The sequence below is a fragment of the Haliotis rufescens genome, unplaced genomic scaffold (assembly GCF_023055435.1).
Source record: "Haliotis rufescens isolate VD_foot unplaced genomic scaffold, xgHalRufe1.0.p SCAF_9, whole genome shotgun sequence".
Classification (NCBI taxonomy): domain Eukaryota; kingdom Metazoa; phylum Mollusca; class Gastropoda; order Lepetellida; family Haliotidae; genus Haliotis; species Haliotis rufescens.
This window is the reverse complement of record NW_025964383.1, coordinates 30,628,987-30,654,000: the sequence shown is the minus strand read 5'-3', so window position 1 is coordinate 30,654,000 and position 25,014 is coordinate 30,628,987. Positions and strand designations below refer to the sequence as shown.

The 25,014-nt window shown below is 38.4% G+C and overlaps 1 protein-coding gene across 4 annotated transcripts in view; it reads right to left on the bottom strand.

Moving 5' to 3' along the window:
* The window catches only part of LOC124118569, a 132,965-nt gene extending 109,149 nt beyond the window's left edge, over positions 1–23,816 (bottom strand). Inside the window, exons 1-29 of one of the 4 annotated variants that reach the window (XM_048390497.1) lie at positions 22,992–23,816; positions 21,467–22,655; positions 18,754–18,773; positions 18,373–18,493; positions 17,145–17,925; positions 16,767–16,914; positions 16,263–16,305; positions 15,463–15,482; positions 15,095–15,215; positions 13,964–14,744; positions 13,656–13,786; positions 13,360–13,409; positions 12,930–12,972; positions 12,605–12,696; positions 12,350–12,407; positions 11,866–11,969; positions 11,695–11,758; positions 10,962–11,008; positions 10,718–10,757; positions 10,510–10,559; positions 10,209–10,287; positions 9,946–9,995; positions 9,739–9,781; positions 9,433–9,518; positions 9,104–9,164; positions 8,792–8,898; positions 7,849–7,912; positions 5,655–5,711; positions 592–2,853 (exon numbers count right to left, since the gene is read on the bottom strand). In XM_048390497.1, the coding sequence (XP_048246454.1) occupies positions 2,174–2,853; positions 5,655–5,711; positions 7,849–7,912; positions 8,792–8,898; positions 9,104–9,164; positions 9,433–9,518; positions 9,739–9,781; positions 9,946–9,995; positions 10,209–10,287; positions 10,510–10,559; positions 10,718–10,757; positions 10,962–11,008; positions 11,695–11,758; positions 11,866–11,969; positions 12,350–12,407; positions 12,605–12,696; positions 12,930–12,972; positions 13,360–13,409; positions 13,656–13,786; positions 13,964–14,744; positions 15,095–15,215; positions 15,463–15,482; positions 16,263–16,305; positions 16,767–16,914; positions 17,145–17,925; positions 18,373–18,493; positions 18,754–18,768 (3,936 nt within the window). In that variant the 5' untranslated portion in view covers positions 18,769–18,773; positions 21,467–22,655; positions 22,992–23,816 and the 3' untranslated portion in view covers positions 592–2,173. Of the gene's footprint in view, positions 1–591; positions 2,854–5,654; positions 5,712–7,848; positions 7,913–8,791; positions 8,899–9,103; positions 9,165–9,432; positions 9,519–9,738; positions 9,782–9,945; positions 9,996–10,208; positions 10,288–10,509; positions 10,560–10,717; positions 10,758–10,961; positions 11,009–11,694; positions 11,759–11,865; positions 11,970–12,349; positions 12,408–12,604; positions 12,697–12,929; positions 12,973–13,359; positions 13,410–13,655; positions 13,787–13,963; positions 14,745–15,094; positions 15,216–15,462; positions 15,483–16,262; positions 16,306–16,766; positions 16,915–17,144; positions 17,926–18,372; positions 18,494–18,753; positions 18,774–21,466; positions 22,656–22,991 lie in introns of those variants that run through there. The other 3 variants (XM_048390495.1, XM_048390494.1, XM_048390496.1) reach the window with 3 other exon arrangements.
* Between the last annotated feature and the right edge of the window lie 1,198 nt (positions 23,817–25,014).

Genomic DNA, 25,014 nt, shown 5'->3' with positions numbered 1-25,014 from the left:
CAAGTTGGCAGTGCACATGCTTTGCAAATCTTGCAGTCAACGAAATCTGCACGTTGAAATCCATGATGACTAGTTCATTACACGATTTTGATTGGCCTATGCATAGACTCGTTAGTCCAGCCTAATGTAACTGTGGAATTCCTGCCTAGTTTGGCAAGGGTGAAAACTGTTAACTCCCTTGCCTCAGGAAGATGGGGCTATTCTGAAGTTAGAACCCATGATCAAAGTCTGCACGGTGAGAGGACTGGACCACCAGTACACCCTGATTAAAATAAGCTATAGGTGATATAACAGTTAATTAACATAATTAAAACATGAGGAATACGAAATAATGAAATCTGAAGTAATATTTCAAAATCTTCTGTGTTTTGCTGAGTTACATGCATAATTTTACCATGTCCTAAAATATTTTATAATTTAAAAAAAGGAAGTTTTGAGTCAAGTCTCTTATTTCGAAGAATATGTTAATCATGAACTCTTTTTAATAAACATTCTATCATCATGATCCTGTCCCAGCTAGCACACCTACATCGGGTCGACATTGGCAATTAATAGGCCACTGTTGGCATTATATGAATAGAGAAGCTGTTATTTCTTTCTTGTTATTTACTTATGGTGACATTATTGAGTCACGAATATCAAATACAAGAGAATTACAAATGTGCCTAGTTTCAGCCATGACAGCAGTAACCATGTCATTAATATAACTTATTCATGTTTGGATTTAACATATTTATTTTACAGTATCACACGTCCACAAACAGAAGAAATCTTATTCCGAGAGAATGTTTATGTTGTGTGTGCACTAGCTTCAGCAAATGCAACGAATGACCACGTGGAATAGTTTCAGCAAATACAGCAATAATTTCATCACTACAAGATTCATGTGTGGGTTTAAACAAATATTTTCTGTATTAAATCAACATAAGCGGAAGAAATTTTGTTTGGAAACAATTTTAATTTTGTTTTCGGGACACTCATTTCTGTGTCAGACCAGATAGTGGCGAGTTACCAATTTCAGCAACTACAGCAATAATTTCATCACAAGAAGTTTTATGTGTGAATTTAAAAACCTTATTTTAGCATATAAAATCAATATAAGCAGAAACTGTTTTGTTTTGAAACAATTTTTTCATTGTGTCTGTACACTCACTTCTTTGTGCCAAACCTCACATCACATTTCATCAGAAGTTGTCACTGTAGCATAATTTCAGCTAATACTGCAATAATTTAATCATAACACTATTATGTATGGATTTAAAACAATTGTTTTATAGTATTATATCAATATAAGCAGAAGAAAACATCTTCTGGAAGAATTTTTACATTTTGTCTCTGTACTCACTTGTGTCACATGACATTTCAGAAAGTTGTTACTGTGACATAACTTCAACAACTACAGCAATAATTTCATCATAACAATATTAGTGTGAGTATTTAAAAGAATTGTTTTATCATAATAAATCAATATTAGCAGAAGAAATCGTGTTTGGCGACAATTTTTACATTTTGTCACTACATGTTCTCACTTGTGTCACATCACATTTCAGAAAGTTGTTGCTGTGGCATAATTTCAGCAACTACAGCAATAATTCCATTATAACAACATTCGTGTGAGTATTTAAAACAATTGTTTTAACATAATAAATCAATATTTTTAGCAGAAGAAATCGTGTTTTGAAACAATTTTTACATTTTGTCTGTGCACTCACTTCTGTGTCACATCACATTTCAGAAAGTTGTTACTGTGACATAATTTCGGCAACTACAGCAATTATTTCATTATAACAATATTCGTGTGAGTATTTAAAACAATTGTTTTATCATTATAAATCAATATCAGCAGAAGAAATCTTGTTTTGAAAGAATTTTTACATTTTGCCCATGTACTCACTTCTGTTTCACATCACATTTCAGAAAATTGTTGCTGTGGCATAATTTCAGCAACTACACCAATAATTCCATCACAACAATATTCGTGTGAGTATTTAAAATAATTTCCAACTCAAGGAGAAACCAGGAAAGTAGTGAAACCAGACATGTGAAGAACTTGGTTGTATTTTGCACACAACAAACAGAACACAAACCGAACCCTTCTATGTCCGCTTCACTCACTTTCCCCGCCTGTCATTGAAACAGTTACACGGACAACTTTAAAGAACCAGTTTATTTCCTATCTCAGCGCTTGGTAGACGAGGGCCCTCTTGGTGTCTGTCATGTCGACGTCCTCCCCGCTGATCAGACTCATCGACACAGTGTAGTCAGATGGCAGCCACCCAACACTAAACACGGGGACAATAGGTTCCCGGAACACCTCATCATACTTGACAAGAACAATCCCCCTGTCCAAGTCAATGAAGGCCACTCTCCCCCTCCCCACATCCAGCACCACGCCATAGTGGAGGGTGACCTGTGTGCCGGGAGTGGGGGACATGGTGTTCTGTTGACACTCGCCCCGCTGCCTCCCCCGATACACCGCGGTACAGGCTCTCATCCCGTGTCTGTCACATTTCTGTACACGGACACACCAGGAGCGACGCTGTAGAGAAACCGACGGCTCACTGTCCACCTGTCCTGCCTCCACCACCCCCATCTCCAGGACATACCACGACTCTCCCCCCTCCACCCGCACCCGGGTCTTTGTCTCCCAGTATGTTGGTGTGGTGGGGTGGGGGGTGAGGGTGGAGGGGGGTGGAGGAAGGGGGATGGGGGAGCTACAGGTCCCCCAGTACGTCTGTAGCCTGTCCCGCCCCTCATCCCGTGTGTCGGGCCGCGAGTTGACCAGCTCACCGTCTGTAGTTACGTGGCTCCAGTCTTTGTTGGCCCGAGCCGCGTCCAGGTGACGTTTAGGACCTGGAAATAAACATTGTATTTGTTGTGTAGCAAGTTTATTTCACTGCTTGTTACAAACTGAGACACAGAAAGAGATTTACTGAAAATATTGGCTGATTGTTCGCTTGTTTCCAAACAGCGCGCTGAATGTTCGTCTGTGTTTTTCATCAGGACAGAATATCAGCCTCAACTGCGCTATATTAGCGCGCTAATTACAATGTAAAACTATTACTACGAGAATTCAAAATGCATTTCATTAAGAAACAAATGGATTAATTTACCGTAAAATGTAATATAAAAGAATGTTTGGTACACTTTTGATTTACCCCCATTGTGCAGATATCTGCCAAACGTGTGTTGTGCGTGGACGATGTTCATGTATGAAATACGACCTCAGTGAGTGAATTTCCCAACAAAAGTGTTTGTGTGTGGATTTTATATGAATCTTTTACAGAATAGGATGAAAATAAACTAAAAAATATCGTGTTTTAGGATATTTTTGACATTTTTGTGTTCATCATCCACCGCATGAACAGTTATATTCTATGTCCGCTTCAGTCACTTTCATCGTTACCCCGTCACTGTCTGTGTGTCGCCATGTACAGGTGTGTGTGTGTGTGTGTGTGTGTGTGTGTGTGTGTGTGTGTGTCTAAAACGTTAAGTGAAGGACAGCATTGTTTCAATTTTCTTTGAGTGTCTCGCATTATGTTTTTAGTATTCAAATTCTACATGAAATTGTTTTATGCCTACAGTATTGAAGACGAAGTGCATTTTCTGATAACTTGTAGTCGTTATTCAGACTTCAGACTTTTTGTGAACTGGGCCTTGTCTACAAATCCAAATTTCATGTTTTTATCTCCTACAGGTCAGACCATATGCATTCTGCATGCGGTGTGATTATTTATCTGTTTTGAAATAACTCACACGATTGATCTTGTTATTATAAATACACCCCGACTGATACACGTGTTGCTTTTTGTGTCGGGGTGTTATAAGGAAACAATTTAAGGTAACACACGGTACTACAACCCAGGGATAAGTTTTTCTCTCGCCTCATTGCTATCAAAATGCATCCCCAGTCTGCAACCCATGATTGCTGTAAAAGGCGACTAACAGGATCGGGAGGTCAGGCTCCCTGACTTGGTTGATGTATGTCATCGATCCCAATTGCATTGATCGATGCTCATGATATCAATCACCAGTTTGTCTGGTCGAGACTAGATTATTTACAGACAGCCATCATATAGCTGGAATATTGCTGAGTGCTGCGTTAAACAACAAACCAACCAAACCACACTGGATCACCAGTCTGTAACACGGGAATTTGAGAAATAAAGACGTCTGCTATCTCACAGAGCTCAGATAAGGTGCGTTTTTGCCTAAAACACGCAAAAATGGATCAAAATTGTTGAAATAATTTTGACTTGCTTGCGTACAAATACAGTAAAACTCAAAGGGATCACTAATTTTAATTCGTTATAACCATAGTTCGTTATAAGCATATATGCTTTATAGTAACAAGCTTTTTGTTCTTAACTTCTAATTTCTAAAATTACGCGGAGAGTGTGGACTCCCATATAACCACAATCACAATTACAATCCATCAACATTGCCGAAATAATACAAATACACATGAAAAGACATTAAAACCACAACTGTATAACATTCTGTGTTTCACCTAATGTGAAATGTAGCGTACTATGCAATGTAGCATCTCTTTCCTAATCTTTATGTACAAGTCGAATGCAGGCATCACACATACATAAACTCTACTACAGTGTATAATGCATTGTGAGTTCATGAGACATTTTATACACTTGGGTCAGTACACGAACAGATTCATATTAGAAGTCACCTGAACTGCATTTTAACCAGAATTATCCCTCTATCATAGCGCAGATCAAGACATAGTGAAGGTCAATGTACTAGCATAGGTCATGTAGGTCGCGAACACCTGGTTTCAGTGACACATTATAACTGCCACCAGCCCCTCCGTCTCCAGATGTGTTGAAGAAAACCCGAACATATTTCATGATTTAGCAGACAAATAAAAACAATCATATCGTTTTTAGTTTCAGCAAAATCAGTAAATGCGTTATCCTGTCACTGGGTATTCTGGTCCATCACCTGATTGTCTGGTTTGTTTACAGGCCGCCGTTGTATTCCAGGAGTACTGTTTCACCGCGTCAGAAAACAATTACTTTTTTATGTAAATGTTGTGAGTGGCGGGTGAGTGACATGCTTACCCTTTTCGCGAACACCTGTTGTCATCACTGATTTCAGTGATCCATTCATATAATTTTCACCGCTATTTTGCTTTTTACGCCCAATGGAATCTGTTACGGCAGATAATCTAGATAGATTATCCTTTGGCGTTGACGTTTTATACTAACTTGAACTTGGTCGATGTTTCTGCTGGTCGGTTGAAGTTTCAACATAAGCTCAGTAGCATTTAGCAGTTGTGCTGCGTCAAGTACAAAAGACTACTGTATATTTTCCTTTTGTATTATTGGACATAGAAGTAAACCTACTTTTGATTATGTTAAGTTATAATACTATTATATGTCAAAAGAGAGCTACTGTCAATATTTTTAAGTTGGATATATACGTTTTATACATGGTAAGAGTTATGTCCCTTGCATTCTTTGCTTTGTGTCATAACTATATAAAATGGAATCTGATAACATGTGGTCTGGCTCATTGTTTGCAATTATGCCATGACAGTTTGTGTTTTTCAGATTCGTCGTTATGTTGCTCCCATATTGCTGACTGTCTCAAAAGAACGTTTAGTCACCCATTCACTCATTCCCGGAAATACTTACACGAAACCAGCCTAGGTCGACATGTCAGTCCAACAATGTGTACAGCGCTTCCATAGTCTGAAAGGTGAGAACTATCTTTACACATTAAGGTTTATGCTGCTTTGATTGGGTACAAGTTTGGAGACCAACAACTTAATAATAAAACTACAACACATAACATAGACAATGGCAGATTGGGGTGGAATATCTCGCATGGAATATCACAAAATCCTTAGATTGTCTCAGAAATTTATTTAAAAGATATTTTTATGGCATTGACAGACCATTTTAGTAAATGAACCCCTGCAAGGGCGACACCACCTTACAATAATCATAAATCTCTGCTAAAAGAACAGGTCATTGAATGATTCCGATTCCGATTCATTATCATGGTATGAATATTCATAAACGGAAAAAAGTAACCGTTACATATGCATCTTTCAATACAAATTTATGGAGACTTCTCCTCGACTTTAATTTCGAGATTCACAATTCGCACGTGCATGTTCATTCACGGCGCACACTTTGAATGTTTGCGTGTTTGTTGGGAGCATGATACTCACACACGTTGTTTTGATTGTCAAAAGCACACGATAATTGTCTATCTATCAGGTGCTCATAAACAAAACACTTTTGGGAAACTAACGCTTACCCAATGCAACGGCTATGTGCCGTGGGTATGCTGCAAACAGGGACGGCGCAAAACAACGTTGTCAGACACTTTCATGTTCACCGAAACACAATATCATCTATGACATGGCAACACTCGAAACGTATCACGGGCCGGTTGGAAATGTGTGACGTCATGTCAACAAGCCAACCGTATTCGGTTGGTACATGTACGGAATCGGTACCAAACTGCTACATAAACAGCTCGGACAAGTCCTAGGTTGAGACCAATTAGTGGCAAAACCATACACAACCGGTTGAGGAAGCATAATATCCGACCACAACAAATGTTGCCTCGACATCACCGTCAGTCACGTCTAGTTTGGTGTTGACAGCATATAAGGTTCAGAAGACAGGACTGAGTTGTCAGCGCGGAAGGTCGTGTAAGGGCCTACAGGCACCGAGAAGAACGTTTTACTGTCGCTTGCGTTACTCAACATCGTCAGTTTGGGTTTGGAGGTGTCATTGTATGGGGTGGCATCACAACTCAACTGAGAACACAACTCATCATTGTTAATGGTAATTTGAATGGCATGCGCTAGCGGGACGACATCGTTTGAGATTATGTTCTACCCTTTGTGCAAATCCAGGGACGTAACGTCACGTTGCAGCAGGATCAATCCGACCACATGTTGCAAGTGTTGGAACAACTATCTTGAGGCAGCATAACATTGCTGTCATAGCATGGTGTTTCTCCATACCTCTTCCCAAAGGAATATGCCTGGGTTGAGATGGAACGACACTTACAACAGTAACAGAACCAGACGGTAACGATATAGCTAAGTTTGGCCAAGCTTTGCTTGCCATTTTGAACAACAACCCCCTGGCTGTTTTCAATCATCTCGTATCTTCAATGCGCACCTGCTGCATCACCTGCATCAAATGGTGGTCCAATATTGATATTGTAAATTAAGTTGTTATACCACCCCTATTTGAGGACGTTGATAAAACATTGATCAAACGAATGACTAAATATTGTGTTATTTGCAAAAACATAACATTTACACAACTTTATGCGAAGTGACCGCCCACGTGGGCTAGTAATAGAGCGTCCGCCCGAAGAGCAGAAGGTTGGGGTTCAATCCCTAGCCGCGTCATTCGAAAAGACGGTAAAAGATGGCACCTGTTGTTACCCTGCCTGGCACTCGGCATTAAAGGGCTTGAACAAGGACTGGTTGGCTCGGAATCATTTTACCTTGTCAGAGTGGGGTATTCATGTTAAACTGAGGCATGGTATATGAGTGAGTTAGCACTATAAAATCGGCGTTATTTAAGTGCAATAAACATGAACGCGACGTTAAACCCCATTTTCCATCACATTTTATGAAGCACGGCTAATTTCAGAAACAATTTCAGTATTGATACAAAACTACACGTGAAAGATAAACTCCTTCGATGTTGGGACAATGCTCCTTGTCAGCAGTTGTATTACAGAAGTCCAGCATAATAGCATCATCGATCTGTGTATACAGTGCATGTTGGAAACTTCAATAAGAACAGAACAGTAGAGATTTGTCTGTAAGCATTATCACCTAACAGTACAAACCTTTTTCCAGACTATCGTTCTTTGCTTTCAGTTCTGTGAGTTGCTGCTCGTTTACCCTGATTATCTACAAGATAAAATAATCCAGCAATGTGTTGCCATGTTTTACAGGATTTCATACAGACCTTGGTTGCACAGAAATCAACCAAGAACTGGGACACTATTCAGGCAGCTGTTCACGAGTTCAATGGAGGATGACATTCCTTCAGTACTGAGACATAATCCAAATAACAAACTTAATCATCAACATTTTGAGATCCCAAAAGAGAAAAAAGTCGTAGTACAATAACACAAAGGGGATCAACGCATGAAAAAGATCATGATATTTCCGTCCAAGCATTGAATTAATACTTTGAAAATTCACTTTGCTAATGAACAGCTTGCAGACCTGTAAACCACCCCACACCCAGATCGCACCGATCTATAAACAGATACATAACCATATACCATATACATGTATATCAAATCACAATACATTCAATTCAGTAAATATTGCTATGAATATGTATATTTCAAAGTATCTCCTAAAATATAGGTTTCAAATATCAGAAGAACATACTGATAATAATGACTTTAATGCATAAATGTTATGATGAGCATGTTGAGCACATATGAACTACACAAAGATAAAATAAAGACACACACCTGTCTGTCTGTCTATCTATCTATACACGTGTGTGTGTGTGTGCGTGTGCGTGCGTGCGTGCGTGCGTGCGTGCGTGCGTGTATGTGAATTTCATAAACTATTTAAGCTTAATCAGGTCAGTGCATGAGAAGCGGGAATACATACGCAGATTTTATGTTCGCTTCTTTTCGTGCTCATTTAAACGACAAAGACATCCATGGTGTGGCTGTGTTAGGTAGTTATCCTAGGTACATGTTGGTAGTCAGGTCCATGATAGATTAGATATCTGTTTTTCTATTGATATTGGTCCCTGCTATTTACCTTCATTGCAATTGCAGCCAGGTGGTTTTCTGTCAGTCGTCCCTGTTGGTATTGCCTCAGCTGGTGAATCAGAACGGGAGCTCTTGTGTGTCCTTTAGATTCCTGTTCTAATAATTACCAAAAGAGAAAAAAAACCTCATGAAATATTTTGTGACTTATATGTATGAAACTTATAAAACTGTCAAATGTTCGCTGGGTAGTTGGCAATTTCCTATGCTGCAGATTGTACCTCATGGGCAAATGCATTGCATAGCTTTATTTTGATGCTGATTGGGGAACTAAATATATCAACTGCTTCAAGTTGTGCTTTACCTTTATTGTGGCCTCGACCATCACTCGTGTTGTCAGATTGTGACGTTATAGAACCAGACAGCTGTAAGTAAAGATACATGTTTCATGTGTAGACAGTCATTCATCTGGTTGCCAAACGTAACTGATATGTCACTGGATGTTTTGTAGATCAGCTTGTATAATCCTCTCAGTTTCATTTGGAGGTGAACATGTCTGGAGAATAATTTTATTTCATGTTCTCATGATGATATAAGCTTGCTTCATTTGTTAACTACAATTTTAAAAATACAAGCATTATTTCATTTTCGGAATGTAGATATCCCAATCCATAGCTAAACGGTTATACTCACAACATCAAAACCTGGTACCTCCTTGTCTAACAAAGATAAGACCGTCGTGTGTCGAGTCAGGTACTCCATTGTTGCCTGCCACTCCACTGGTAAAGAAAACGATATATAGAGTAGATAATCCTATCATTGAGCAGAACATTATCAACAATGATTAGTAATTAATTATCATTTAACTTGGTAGTAGCAGTAGTAGTAGCAGCAGCAGCAGCAGCAGTAGTAGTAGTAGTAGTAGTCATGGTAGTAGAAATTTCGTCACATGCGGGACATTCAGTTAAGTGAATACGTTTCCAGAACTTGATTACATACCCGTGTATAATTTGTGGAGTTTTTCTTTTCTATGATCCCTGTCCTGAAACAACAACAAACTTGATAAGACACACTATATCTATCTACTCGTGCGTGTAACCATTAAATATGTTTGTAATTGTCCATCGTTCATTCCAGTATTCACCATTGTAATTTTTTAAAATCTATTATGAATGTTATGATAAATATGATTATATGAAAAGGTACCTTCAGTAGGTTGTCCAGATCGTGATTAAGCTTGTCGATTTCTCCCCAGCCTGCAAACAAACAAACAAACATCGAAAATTAATATATCAACCGCTCACGGGGTGACCTTTCCAATACTTGAATGACTTTATGTAATACAGCAGCAATGCCTTTTATCTGGGTAAAGAAACTTGTAAATTTATGATTTATGATAATTCTTACTATGTTTTCACGAGTGGACAATCTCAATTCTACCCACAGGACCCTCAGCTGCAGGTACTTACGGCTTTCAAGATCTTTTCCATCTGTGTCCTGTGGCTCTATTTCCAATTCGGTTGTCTGGATACCTTCCTTCCGTACTGGCTGAAATACACACAGTCATGTAATCTATGATTACTTAAGATATAACATTGGTTGAAAAGGAAGTTTGATATGTTTCTATAATCCAGATCTTGGCAGATTGCAGTCGAAGATAATATGCACCTTTCCTAAATATGTTCGTAATATGCGACAGTGAAAATATAACATTAACCATAAGATTAAGATAATCAGTCTAGGAACGTGAGATTCTTGTAAGTTACACACTTGAATGTCGGATTCTTTTCCTTCCTTCCCTGACTCAAAGTGAAGCCTCTCTGCAACAAGCAAAAAAAATAAAATGTTTTCACATTTTCAGTGTTGTTTGAGAGACAATTGAGTAGCAGCAACATGCTGTCATTGTAATTTCGATCAATACATATTGCATCGATTAATACACAATAATAATAAACAGAAATAATATGTTGAAACTTACCCATTTGTTGCTCAATTCCTGGACTTTCGACATGTCCAACCTGAAAAAGTAATAAAACGTTACCTTCCTTGATCTTGATGGAACCAATGTATTCCATTTAACAGCCAACTTTTAGCAAACCATCTCAGCAAAAACTTCTTTAAATCTTAAGATGATGTTGGCACATTGTGGTCTGAATTTTTGTATTTTAATCTATTTTTAGAAGAAAATTTCGGGGATTATAGATATGTATGTCACACCTTACCATCGTAAAATTGTGTTTCGATTCTGTGTATTCTTTTTTACCCAAAGCTGAAAGATTGAAACTACAATTAAAACGTACAGTCATCATTCAATTGTTGTATTATACATGTCTTTGAAATATATCCATTTATGTACTCTCATTTTACTCACATGTTATATACCAGTTGAACCACTGTAAAGACAAATGTCCCACTGGTACAACATGTGTCAGTGTAAGAGTGTATAACGAGAGACAGATGGGAGAATGGATAGATGAAGGACACGCAGAAAGAGGAAGATGCAATGGCACCAGAATGAGAGATCGAATAACTGGTGAAGCACAGATGGAAGAATTGGGGATTTTGGGTAGAAGTGGTAGGAGAAAGGAAAGAGAGAAGAACATGATCGATAACAGTTCAAATAAAGAAATATGACATGTGATATATGTTATGTGGAGTTTAGACAGCAGAACAATGATATAAGAAACGATATGCTCCAGGGAAGAATGGCCAAATTGACAAGGGACTAGGGGGGCAGGTAGGATGCGTGGTATACAGGACCAATTAGATGACTGGGATGAAGTACGGTCAAGAGAAGGAAGGTCTGGAGGAAGGTCATGGGGAAGGCTTGGCGGAGTACATTGGACTGAAGGACAATATGAGTGGAGGAGGGAACGTGTTATGACATGCATTACTTATTTGGCTACATTATGTTCCGAGGACATAACCATCAGTCTTGTTATCTACACTACATACCATTCCTCAAGTGGGCCATTTTAACCTCGTGATACATTTGAAGCGTTTTATCTTTGATCATGACCTGAAATAAAATATATAGACAATGTGAATTTCATTATCATATCTTATTTGGTAGTCATTATTTTGCTTGCGATTCATAACCTAGATCTCTGTAATTTCAAATCTTACCGATTTTAGAAGAGGAAACATATTCTTCCTTTGACTCATTCTGTCATGTAGGTCTGACAACTGAGCCTTGTGTGGGGTAGAGAGTTGCCTGAAGCCGCCCAAGGCTGAAATGAATAAGAAGATTTAGGTGAAGGAATATCTTTTACATCTGAAATATTTGTTATGAATGTCATCACATCCCCCACCCCCAGTAAACATCACCCCAAGCAGTTTTATAAAGAGACATCGATAATAGCTCTTACATTTAGTAGCAATAAACCAAATCAACCATTTATATAACGAAATCTATAAATCGATAATTATTCTCTTTAATAATCAACATTAAACTTTGGGTTTCCTCATGTAATTTCACTGAAGAGTGAATCATTCCATCTCCTGGGACCAGGACGTTTGTTTTAGCCAATTCAATGGATATGTCAGTCTTTCAAAATATGTATTGTTTACGTGGGCGTTTAAGGATGGAAATACTCAATTGCATAGTGACCCTTGCTTGTGGTAAGCCCATGTGGCTTGTCCTCCAGACTATGGCGTAGCGGACGAACCTGCAAATAAACAAAGGTAACAAAGTGGCATTAATACAGTTACTATTGGTGTATGTTATAAGATGTGAATATCTTTGTTATTAAGTGTGTGTAATCACAGTGTTTTCTGCTATGTATCCATGTATATATGTATCTATGTAGCTGTGTATGTATGTATGTATGTATGTATGTATCAATCCATCCATCCATCAACTTACAGCTATACGCCATGTTTGTCCCAGTTTGTAACTTAATATTTTCAGCACACTGAAATCCCTGAGGAGATATTCAATCTGTTTCTTCCAAGCATCTGAAATGTTTTTGAAAAAAGCTAAATTACTTACACCCTAAAGCATGTATAATAGGTACCAACTATGAAGCTGAGAGTCTTATCATGAGGTTGTTATGTGCACATCTCTCTCGACGTTATTTACTCTGTCTTAATCATCATCATCATCTTAATCATCATCATCATCATCATCACGAAATAGCTTTATTCTATTTCACTTCATTATTTATCGTGACTTTGTAATAAACATTTACCATCAGACAAAACATCTATTTGTTTCTCCATCCCTTCTGTTTCCTGCAAACATAAAATGAAAACTTTGTTAATAATCAGCAACTCTGGAACAAACGGCTTCGAGGGAACCAGTTATGGCTATTCAATGAATATATTCTTATCCCTGTAAAACGGTTTGTCATGGGTAGGTTTGTGGATATATACAAACACCATATGGAGGTAGGGTATTGATACGATTGACTGGTATTAATAGCAGCTAGTTGTTATTTAAGTGTTCACATTACATGTTGTAGTCTCATTGGTTATGAGTGTTCGGCAATCCTGCCGAGGAAACAAACTCCCCACGGAAATGACGACTCAAAATATATGTGAAGAAAATACCTGTCTCAATCGAAACATTCACACCTCTTAACCCTGCCATGATATGGTTAGTGTTACAACATACATTACCCTTTCTGCCTCACATATTTTGGACGTCAGTTCCTTAATATCAGTTACATCTGAAATGAACAACATGCAAGTCGTCAACAAACTATAAGCTGTAAGGTGCACACAGAATGAGTTTTTGTATCAACAGTACTTAAGAAATGCTATGTTTTTTTTCTTCTTTTTTCTCTTTCTTTCACCAAATTTGTCAGATTAAAAATAACATTCATGATCTAACAAGGAAGTATATGTTTTAACGACAAAGAGTCTGGTTTTGACTATAGAGTGCTGAATTAATTGTCATATGTAAATATACTTACAGGTTCCAAATCGCCACTTCCGACTGCTTGCGTGTGTCATGACTGTGTTGGTTTCATCAACGATAGTCACACAGGAGGACAGGTCAACCGTACTGAGATCCTCTGCTGCTACAGCTGATGGGTACACCGACCTGGAAACAGGCTTTAAGTTAAGGCTTCTTTCTGCAGACTCATTCAAAAAAGGAATTGGATTGTTTGATGCTTTATGTTGTTACCGGACTTGATAGGACTACTAATGCTGCTGATGGCGCCAACCAATAAGTACGCCGACTGCATACAATCTACATTTGCTATAACTTAATACAAACCTGAGTCTGTCCCTCTCCTCCCGTGACCTACACACCAGCAGAGTGTCCCCCTGTCGGTTCAGTCTCCTGGCCACCTCCAGCATCAACGTCGTGGCTCCACTTCCGGGCACACACTTCACCTGGACATCCTTATCGTTTATGTTCTCCACCAGAATGACAAATTGTTCTTTGGTAAGAAATCTCAGACAATCTCCATCAGTGTCACCAGTTTCCTTGAGCACCGACTTCGTTTCAGCAACACCAGCCCAGAAAGTAGTGAGGACCTGCTCATATCTGCCAGGTGTCATTACCAAAGAATCTCTTGTGACAAAATGTGAAGAATCATTTGCCAACTTTTTCAGTCGAGTCTCAAATGAGGCAGCGTCCTCGAGGATTGAAGTATGAATGACACCATGTATGGAGTTGACATCTTCATCCGTGAATCTGCTGAGTGTCTCTATCACTCCTCTGGCCACTGATGTATTGTACATCACTGCTTCAGGAGACTCTGCATCTCCATCAACCAGTGACAAAACTATCACAGGTTGTGTAGGTAGTGCCAGGAATACATCACACACTGTGTGGCTTGGACGGGGTGATGTGGGGAAATCTAGTACTACTGATAAGGAATGGGCTAAGAACATAAAGCATGGTCCAGCCTTTGGGTTTGGAAAGTCTACCACTTCACTGGTCAGAGGATCAAATACAAAGTCGAACGCGTGATTTTCTATGTGTTCAATGAGTCGTTCTTTCACTTGTGCTAAAGGGGTTCTTAGGTCTGATGGCACAATATTCTGACCATCTGAAAATATACAAATATACAGTTCTTTGAAAGCTTGTCCACTGCACGTAGAATGCCAATTATGTGACACATTATGTTGATAAAGGCCGATGATACAGAAGATCTAAATATAGTTACAGTATGTATAATTTTATTCATGGATCAAATAAACTGAATAACTTACCTGATGTATTTGTGTATGTTAAGGGCACTATTAAAAGCTTTAAGGGGCAAAGCGTTTGGTGTCTTTCGAAGATTTGACTAAAATGTATCTATAAATAACCTCAACATACTCAACATATCCTGGCTATAAAATATATGCTTTGTTTAAATTTATTGAAGGCACTCCGTAAAATGATAACGTTTGTTACCTTTTTGAATGAAGTAACTTTTTATTTCATAGAGACTGTCTCCAATCTGTTTCAGGTCAGGACGAAATAAGTCATTTGTCCCCAGATATAGACCATGCTCATCCTCCTTTGCGATATTTTGCTGGAACATGAAATGAAACGTGAAGCTTGCACTGATAATGTGAAATGAAACTGGTACAGCTTTATCGATCATTGATGACTGTGACATAAAAAACTCTTTAGGGAAACATCTTGTGATTGTCGCCTATTTACAGATAAAATGATGTTAATCTTGAAAACTGTATAGAATGATAGTAAATATCAATAATATGTCCCCGATCTTGTATAGATGTTTTCTTAAATGTTGTACCAAATATATATGCACTTACTAGTAGCTTCCACATGCTGCCTGAAATGATTAAACATCGAGACATTAAGAATATGATAAAAAAACATTTCCATCGACAAGTATTACAATATATTCACGCTAAACAGAACACTAGTAGAGCATAAGAATATTTTGTTTTATGGAAGGATAGATTTGTTATCAGCCTGTGTAAAATTATGCTACAATAATTTGGCAAGGCAGATCAAGGAAAAGAACATAACAGTAGATTTACCTTTATGAGCATACTTATTGCATTTAGCAAACTTTAAAAGAAACGGATATATCATTAGAATTCAATCATTTAACGAATTTACCTATGATCGTCGAACTTTGGTGTAGTGTGGTGCAATTTCCCTTATGTCGCAAAGCTTTTCGATAAAATACAAAATTGATTCACACAGTGTACACATTAAATAATCACTTCCTTTATTACTTTTGAAGGTACACGAGTTCGTGCAAAGTTGCAACACTTATGCGTGCCTACAATTTGTCATCGTTGGTCCGAATCCAAGATTAGCCCTCATAGTATTTCTTTATGTGTTATCACTATACTCATTCTCGTGGGTTTCACTAAAACCTTCCTCCCACATAAAGCGTATATGCCACGATATTATTTAAATTATGTTTAAAGTGGCAACTCACTCACTCACTCACTCACTGAGCATACAGAGGCTTATTGTAAGTTCCCGAATATTAATGTTTCCTGAATATTCAATATAATAATAATCATCATCATCATCACGAAATAGCTTTATTCTATTTAACTTCATTATTTATCGTGCTTTTGTAATAAACATTTACCATCTGACAAAACATCTATTTGTTTCTTCATCACTTCTTTTTCCTGTAAACATAAAATGAAAAATTGTTATTAATCAGCAACTCTGGAACAAACGGCTTCGAGGGAACCAGTTATGGCTATTCAATGAATATATTCTTATCCCTGTAAAACGGTTTGTCATGGGTAGGTTTGTGGAAATATACAAACACCATATGGAGGTAGGGTATTGATACGACTGACTGGTATTAATAGCAGCTACATGTAGTTGTTATTTAAGTGTTCACTGCACAAGAGAAGGCTATATAGAGTGGACGTGGAAGCTCTCACATAGCATGTTGTAGTCTCATTGGTTATGAGTGTTTGGCAATCCTGCCCAGGAAACAAACTCATGAGATGCATTTGTGCATGTCATCCCTACGGAAATGACGACTCGAAATATCTATGAAGAAGAGTACCTGTCTCAATCGAAACATTCACACCTCTAAACCCTGCCATGATACGGTTAGTGTTACAACATACATTACCCTTTCTGCCTCACATATTTGGGCAAATCGCCAATTCCGACCGCTTGCGTGTGTCATGACTGTGTTGGTTTCATCCACGATATTCACACAGGAGGACAGGTCCACCATACTGAGATCCTCTGCTGCTACAGCAGATGGATACACCGACCTGGAAACAGGTTTTCACAAAACTGAACTCATATCATGTGATGGTTTCAAACAATCATTTAAGTCTTTAAGTTAAGGCTTCTTCCTGCAGACTCATTTACGAAAGTAATTCTATTGTTTGATGCTTTGTGGTGTTACCTAATTTAAAACGACTACTAATGCTACTGATGGCGCCAACCAATAAGTACGCCGACTGCATACAATCTACATTTGCTATAACTTAATACAAACCTGAGTCTGTCCCTCTCCTCCCGTGACCTACACACCAGCAGAGTGTCCCCCTGTCGGTTCAGTCTCCTGGCCACCTCCAGCATCAACGTCGTGGCTCCACTTCCGGGCACACACTTCACCTGGACATCCTTATCGTTTATGTTCTCCACCAGAATGATACATTGTTCTTTGGTAAGAAATCTCAGACAATCTCCATCAGTGTCACCAGTTTCTTTGAGCACCGACTTCGTTTCAGCAACACCAGCCCAGAAACCAGTGAGGACCTGCTCATATCTGCCAGGTGTCATTACCAAAGAATCTCTTGTGACAAAATGTGAAGAATCATTTGCCAACTTCTTAAGTCGAGTCTCAAATGAGGCAGCGTCCCCGAGGACAGATGTATGAATGACTCCATGTATGGAGTTGACATCTTCATCCGTGAATCTGCTGAGTGTCTCTATCACTCCTCTGGCCACTGATGTATTGTACATCACTGCTTCAGGAGACTCTGCATCTCCATCAACCAGTGACAAAACTATCACAGGTTGTGTAGGTAGTGCCAGGAATACATCACATACTGTGTGGCTTGGACGGGGTGATGTGGGGAAATCTAGTACTTCTGACAAGGAATGGGCTAAGAACATAAAGCATGGTCCAGCCTTTGGGTTTGGAAAGTCTACCACTTCATTGGTCAGATGATCAAATACAAAGTCGAACGCGTGATTTTCTACGTGTTCAATGAGTCGTTCTTTCACTTGTTCCAAAGAGGTTGTTAGTTTTGTTGGCGCAATATCCTGACCATCTGAAAATATACAAATATACAGTTCTTGAAAGCACGCTATTACATGAAGAATGGTCCTATGCCAGTTCTTTGACACTTCTAATACACGAGTATCACATAACAGAATCTTAATTTGCAGACTGTGATTATCATGTTGACGGATGAGTCATTCTTTCCTACACATTATATTGTTTAAAGACTACAACACAGCAGATCTAAATGTGGTTACAAAATGGTTTTTACACTACATAGATCAAATTAACCAAATAAGTTAGCCCATATATGTGTGTGTTTGGACAGCACTGTAAAACGTTTCACGGGGTAATACGTTTTGGCGTCTTTCGAAGATTTTAATAAAATGTGTATGAAAATAGCCTCACCAAACTCAACAGGAGGAAGTTCATGCTATAAAATATGTGCTTTGTTGAAATTATTGAAGGCACTCCGTAAAATGATTACGTTTATTACCTTTTTGAATGAAGTAACTTCTTATGTCATAGAGACTGTTTCCAATCTGTTTTAGGCCCGGACGAAAGAAGTCGTTTGTCCCCAGATATAGACCATGCTCATCTTCCTTTGCGATATTTTGCTGGAACATGAAATGAAACATGACGTTTATACTGACAATGTTAAATGAAACTGATACAACTCTATTATTGATGACTGTGGCGTTAAACAACGTTCAACTCTTAAAGGAGACATTACTAGTCTTGTGATTGTCGCCTATTTATAGATATGAATGGTATTTAATCTTGGCAGCTGTACGGAAAGATAGTAAATATCAATAATTATTTTCCTTACATGCATATATGTTTTCTTAAATGTTGTAACAAATATATGTGCACTTACTAGTAGCCTCCACATCCTGCCTGCAATGATTAAAAATTGAGTAAAAATCAAGAATATTTTAAAAACATCTCCATCGACAAGTAGTGCATACATTTTGGAATAAAAGGCAAGTATATATATGTTATCAGACTGTACAATTATATCATATTAATTTGACAAAACAGATCAAGGAAAAGAACATAACGGTAAATTTACATTTATGAGCATCCTTATCATATTAGCAAACTTGAAAGGAAACATATATCGAATGCCATTTAGAAAGTGGTTAAATGTTACAAATATTATATTTGGGATAACACTTTATTAGTAAAGTACTCATTCTGGTACTTTTCGGGAGTTGATTCCCATCTAGGATTCGAGCCCACACTCCCAGAGTGTGGCACCTAATCGCCAGCATACAAAGTCAGCCATCGAGGCAAAATGAACGTCCGACAATTGGTAGTCTAGATCAGGTACTTTGTGTATCCCTCTGACAAGTGTAAATTGGCATGGCTCTCATGGCTGAAAGCTATGAATACACAATGCCATTCATACAATTTGATTTTATTGAAATTATGTTGAAAGTGGCGTTAAACGCACTGTCTCATGATCATTTATCATGCAGAGGAATCTTGTATGTTCTCTTATATTAATGTTTCTGACTAATATTCCATAGTTATCAATGACTTAATAATCTGACAGTTTAGTATATGTGATGATTCATTTTTTCCATACAACATTAGTTTCCATAATCTTCTATTCTATGCTTGAACCTAAAATTTAGAATAACCCCGATTTGAAACTAAATCCACATCTTACATAACAAACAGTTGAAATGCTTGTTACCCTTCGAGTGCGTGAGTGAGTGAGTTGGGTTTAACGCCGCTTTTAACAGTATTCCAGTTATGTCACGGCGTGTCAGAATAATGTGGGAGGAAAAATGATGCAGGTCTCAGACGTTTATCACTTCGGTGAAACCCACGAGCACCGGTATGGTGCTGACAAACCTAGAAACATAATCGGGGCGAACCGGGATTCGAACCCACAATCATAGGTTCCTGCCCAAGGGACGCAACTCTGCAAAGCGAATCGCGGCGCTTTAGACGACTGAGCCACCCGTGCCCCCTGTTACCCTTCGAAGTCAAATATGTTTATATATAACAGTTCTTTGTGTAATGTCAGCCGACATACATAACAGCTTAAACATATATTTTACACACTACTCCAGATATGAACTGTATCTATCACATTCACATAAAGCTGCATCACTTGATACATGTTTACGAACGTCAAATACAAATTTATAATACTTCATAAAAGCGACAAAAATCATTCTGATAATCATAAGAAATCTCCATTAAGTCTATCGTACAATCTCAACTATATCATAAGCATGTGTTTATGAATCACTATCAAATAGTAATGATACCAGGTGTTCGCGAAAAGACGAGCAGACCTTCCCCACCGGTCTCACCTGCCATTAATACATGCAAAGGCAAGTCAGTTATTCACCTGAATAAACACGGGAACATATGGTACAAGTCAAACTAGGGAATTGCATGGGCAATAACTTTTGCCTCAAATTTCGAAATGTCTATCATAAACGTTTTGAAATATTTACTGACGCTTTGAATGCTGTGATCCTGACCAAACAACTTTCGAGTGAGAGTTGTATGACAACGTGGAAAGGGCATCGTGGAGGGGACAAGCACGACTTTACCTAAAAGATTGAGAAATGTCACCTATGAAGGCTGGAATATTGTTCAAGATAAAAGGGAAAGTTAACTTGGCTATTTGGCTATTATCGAACAATCTAATACCATCCATATACCTGAAGACTAAATTAAACTTCATTGCCAAATTTCCTTGCTTTGATTTTGCCAACTTCGAGCAATGATGACTCGGATGTACAATGAAATAGATAAGCAAGGATTGGATAAGTAGCTTAATTGGTGGATGAATGACTATTGCAGAACTTAATCATGGGTGCCTATAAATTGATTACATTTATGTATCTAGGCATTCTCAGAAGTCGATATTCGACCCAATTGCCGTCTTAAATTTGAAATGTTTTCTTTTTCTCAATTTGCCTGCCATATATTATATTTAGCTTGGGTAAGTGTTAAAATATTTTGGCACTTTTTCAGCAGTTTAGTGTATAGAAATGTCCTTGGCAAATGGGTTGTACGCTTGAAATGAGTGATAAAGTGTTTTGTCTTTACGAGCAAATCCTCTTTGTGTGCACGCATGCACACACAGAGCAGCAAGTTAGACTCTGTTTTCTAGTGTGTTCTGTGTATTTTTGAAACTGCTATAGTAGTGATTGGACGTTCAATTCATTGCAATTCACAAGCATGAATGAATGCTTATGCACAACATATACATGAAATTGCCCGATGAAGCGAACGTAAAATATTGCTTTCCCTGCGTGTTCTGCAGCGTCTCTGTGCTCACTTTATGCTGCATGTATGTGCTTCCGACTATGTCGTACCTTTATGATACCTCATAACAATTTCAATTTTAAAGGCTTTAATGGACATATTTCTTCATTATTACAGTCCATACGTAACAATTAAGTCTTTTTACAATCACATAAGAAAATCATGCATTTTTTTACATACTCTTTATTTTAGCTGAGTACTCCTAAACGGTGATCGACCATGTGGTGCCTTTACCGGAAGCCTTCCCCATTTATTGTATTAGATATGAATTTTAGATGACACACGTAACTTACCGTCTTTTTGTGTATTATATCAGTTCACTCTGGTGTTTCCCTTCGTCTTGTAAGAGCACGTACCCAATCCTTGATATTTATCCGTGTGATCAGTTTGAATTGTTTGTCATATCGATATGCAAGTGGTCCTTGTTTGTCATAGAACACTATCCCGCTCACTGGTCTGGCTGAAACATGAACAACTACTGGATCTACATCACCGTGTCCGTGATTTCCAGATTCACAGTTGACTCTTGGATCACATTCTTTCTTTGCTGCTGTGCTAGGAATGAATTGAAATTGAAATATATTCGGATCTGGAGAGACCTCGTTTCCGTCATAGTCACAGACGAGAACCAAATTCCCAATGTTATCCTCTAACGTGTCCTTGAATGCAGTTCTGTCCGTCAGAACAACAGGCTGGATGCGGATTACTTTAGTCTCATAACCATATCCCTCCAGAAAACAATTTTCCTCATGGACACCATAGAGATAAGAACCACCACATTCAGTTTTAGTAAATGCGCTTATGTATTCTGCAAGTTTAAGGTTCTTGATAATATACTCTGCCAATGCTTGATCCCCTTCCTTTTGTTCAAAGTTACTTTTCAATTGAAGTGATCTGTTTTCACGAACATTCAGAAGATCATCTGCATGAGTCACACCAGGAATTTTATGGAATGTTTCTTTGAAGGCTTTCCTTTCTCTAACAAAGGTCTTGAGCGTTGCTGCAGGAATGTCAATAATGCAGTCATCAAATGTTGTCTTGGTTTTGAATCTAGAAGTTGTCACAGTAGAAGCAGCTCCAACATAGAGAACAAGGAAGTCGCCAAAATCCTTGCAAGCACAATGACTTTTTAGTGTCTCTTTTCTGTAAACATCACAGAATTGTTTCCCATCTTGAATCAAATCATGAAGTTTTGGGTCAGCAAACTCATCAAATGCGCCAGTGAAGGAATCTCCAGGCGCCAGGCCAACAAAATGAACCAGTATATATCCAGAGTTGGAGTTGCGCAGAGCTGATACTTTTCTCAGTAACTCCGCTGCTTTACAATCTCTCTTCTCCTTTTTCTTTCTTGGTTTATCTTGTTTTTCTTTCCCTACCCCAAATAGGTACTTGACATGAAGCCCGGTAGACAGGACATTGCATTTTGGAGAGACATTTTTCAGAAACTTACGAACTGCCTCATCACGCCTTGGAATATGTTTTCTGTAATGACACAATCATCAGAATAAATACTAATAGTGAGTGAGTGAGTTTGGTTTAACGCCGCTCTTTAGCAATATTCCAGTAATATCATGGCGGGGGACACCAGAAATGGGCCTCACACATTGTACCCATGTCGGGATTCGAACCCAGGTCTTCGGTGTGACGAGCGAATGCTTTAACCACTAGGCTACCCGACCGCCCCAATAAATACTAATAAAACACATATCAAACACAACTTGAGAAAACAAATATCTGAACAAGATGCAAGAAATGTATAACAATTACTAACAAGGCATTTTACAGTATGCATATCCAATGTTGAAATACAATACTTACTCCAGACACTCTGTGTGAAATTCTTCTTTTACTTGTAGACACATTACTTTGTCTTTGTCTTTGTCTTTCACATAAACGTCTGCGTGTTCAGAACCTATCGGTACAAGCTCTCCTTGCCTTGTATATAGTATGTCTTCGGTTTTGACATAGACAGTAACGTGTTCATAACCTACAGGGATATGCTGACCTTCTTTCTCATACTTTATTTCTTCATTCTTTGCATAGACAGAAACATGATCAAACCCTGTTGGTGAGATGTCCCCTTTTCTTGCATATTTTATTGCTCCATTCCTGGAGTACACAGAAACCTGTTCAAAACCTTTTGGTCTCAAGTCCTGTTTCCAAGCATAGTTTACGTCCAATTCTCTGACAGAAACAGATACACGTTGAAAACCTTCAGGTAATAAGCTCCCCTTCTTGAGATATTTTATGTTGTCTCCTTCGCCACATACAGTAACAGTGACACATTCAAAGTCCACTGGTATACAATCCTGCTGTGTCACATAACGAACGTCTACATCCTTGTGATACACAATTACACGTTGATGTTGAAATATTTCATCTCCACAATAATCACAAAGATTCATGACATCTAGAACCTAGGGGTTTACATTTTACAACATGCCAGGAGAAGCGCTGACTGTTAACGTAAACTCATACGGAGGGACAAACTCAGTTGGCTTTGCATGGAGGTGTCTTTCAAACTGCGCCCTAACCAATGTGATATTGACTAACACACATTCGTGTCAACCACGTCAACACATCACGTGATAAATAGCTATATCCTGCATAGCCACACATTATTCATAAACTCGATGGCTGTGAACAGGTTCTGCAAGGAAAGAAAACACACCAGTCACGAAGGAGAATGCTCACGCTTTTGAAAAGAGGAAACTAGCGTACAGGACGGAAGATAGAAATGAATATGTTGAAGACGAAATTTTGTTAGATGAATGTAAGAGAAAAGGCTACTGTAAATGTAGTATCTCACAACCACTTCGCATAATACCGATGTACAATATGGGTTTAAGACCATTCATTAATCTGAATAAACAACGATTGTTTGAATGATTCTCTGACTGATGAATACATGTAACAAAGACATTTTACACAGCTTTGTCTCATCCATTATATCTGTGTTATCATATGATGTGGAAAACAATCGTTATATTTATGTTTATGTTTATTTATGAAGCTGTAAATACGGACGCATTTCATAATCTAATAAATAACATACCAGATGCGTCAAACAAATATCTTCCATCCTAACAGAAGGCTTCACCTGCATATTAGACAAGCCCTCTTGAAATATACTCTGCGTCCACACATTGTGTCACGTTACGTGAAATAGATAAAAAACCGTATATTACTAAATTTTAACAATATGCATTTTGTTCTGTCCCCATATGGATTTTAGTATAGGAAAACACACTGAAATTGACCAGAAAAGACTTTTTACGCTGGGGATTCTAACTAACATTTTAAAATCTTTCTCGTTATCCATCATCATATGCGAATGTCAATACGAAAAAGGACCGCCTCCGTGGTCTAGTGGTAGAGCGTCCGCCCGGAGAGCGGAAGGTCCGGGGTTCGATCCCAGGCCGCGTCATACCAAAAGACGTTGTAAGATGGTACTTGTTGTTACCGTGTCCGGCGCTCGGCATTAAGGGGCTAAAACAAGGACTGGTCGGCTCGGAGTCAGTATACTGTGTCTGAGTGAGGTATTCATGTCAAACTGCGGCATGGTATCTCAGTGAGCTAGCACTATAAATCGGCATCAGTCCGGACTAGTACAAGCAGCCACACAAACACACACACACGTACATGCACGTCGCTATATAAGTGCAATAATCTTGGACGCGACGTTAGACCCCATTTCACCCCACCTCACCATTACGAACTTTCTTTACACGAATTGTTGATGTGTCAATGTCATGTTCACAGATGTTCAATCTTGTTTTTAATTCCGCATGAAAACACATATTTCTCGCACTGTATGTGTAATATGATTCTAAACATAAAC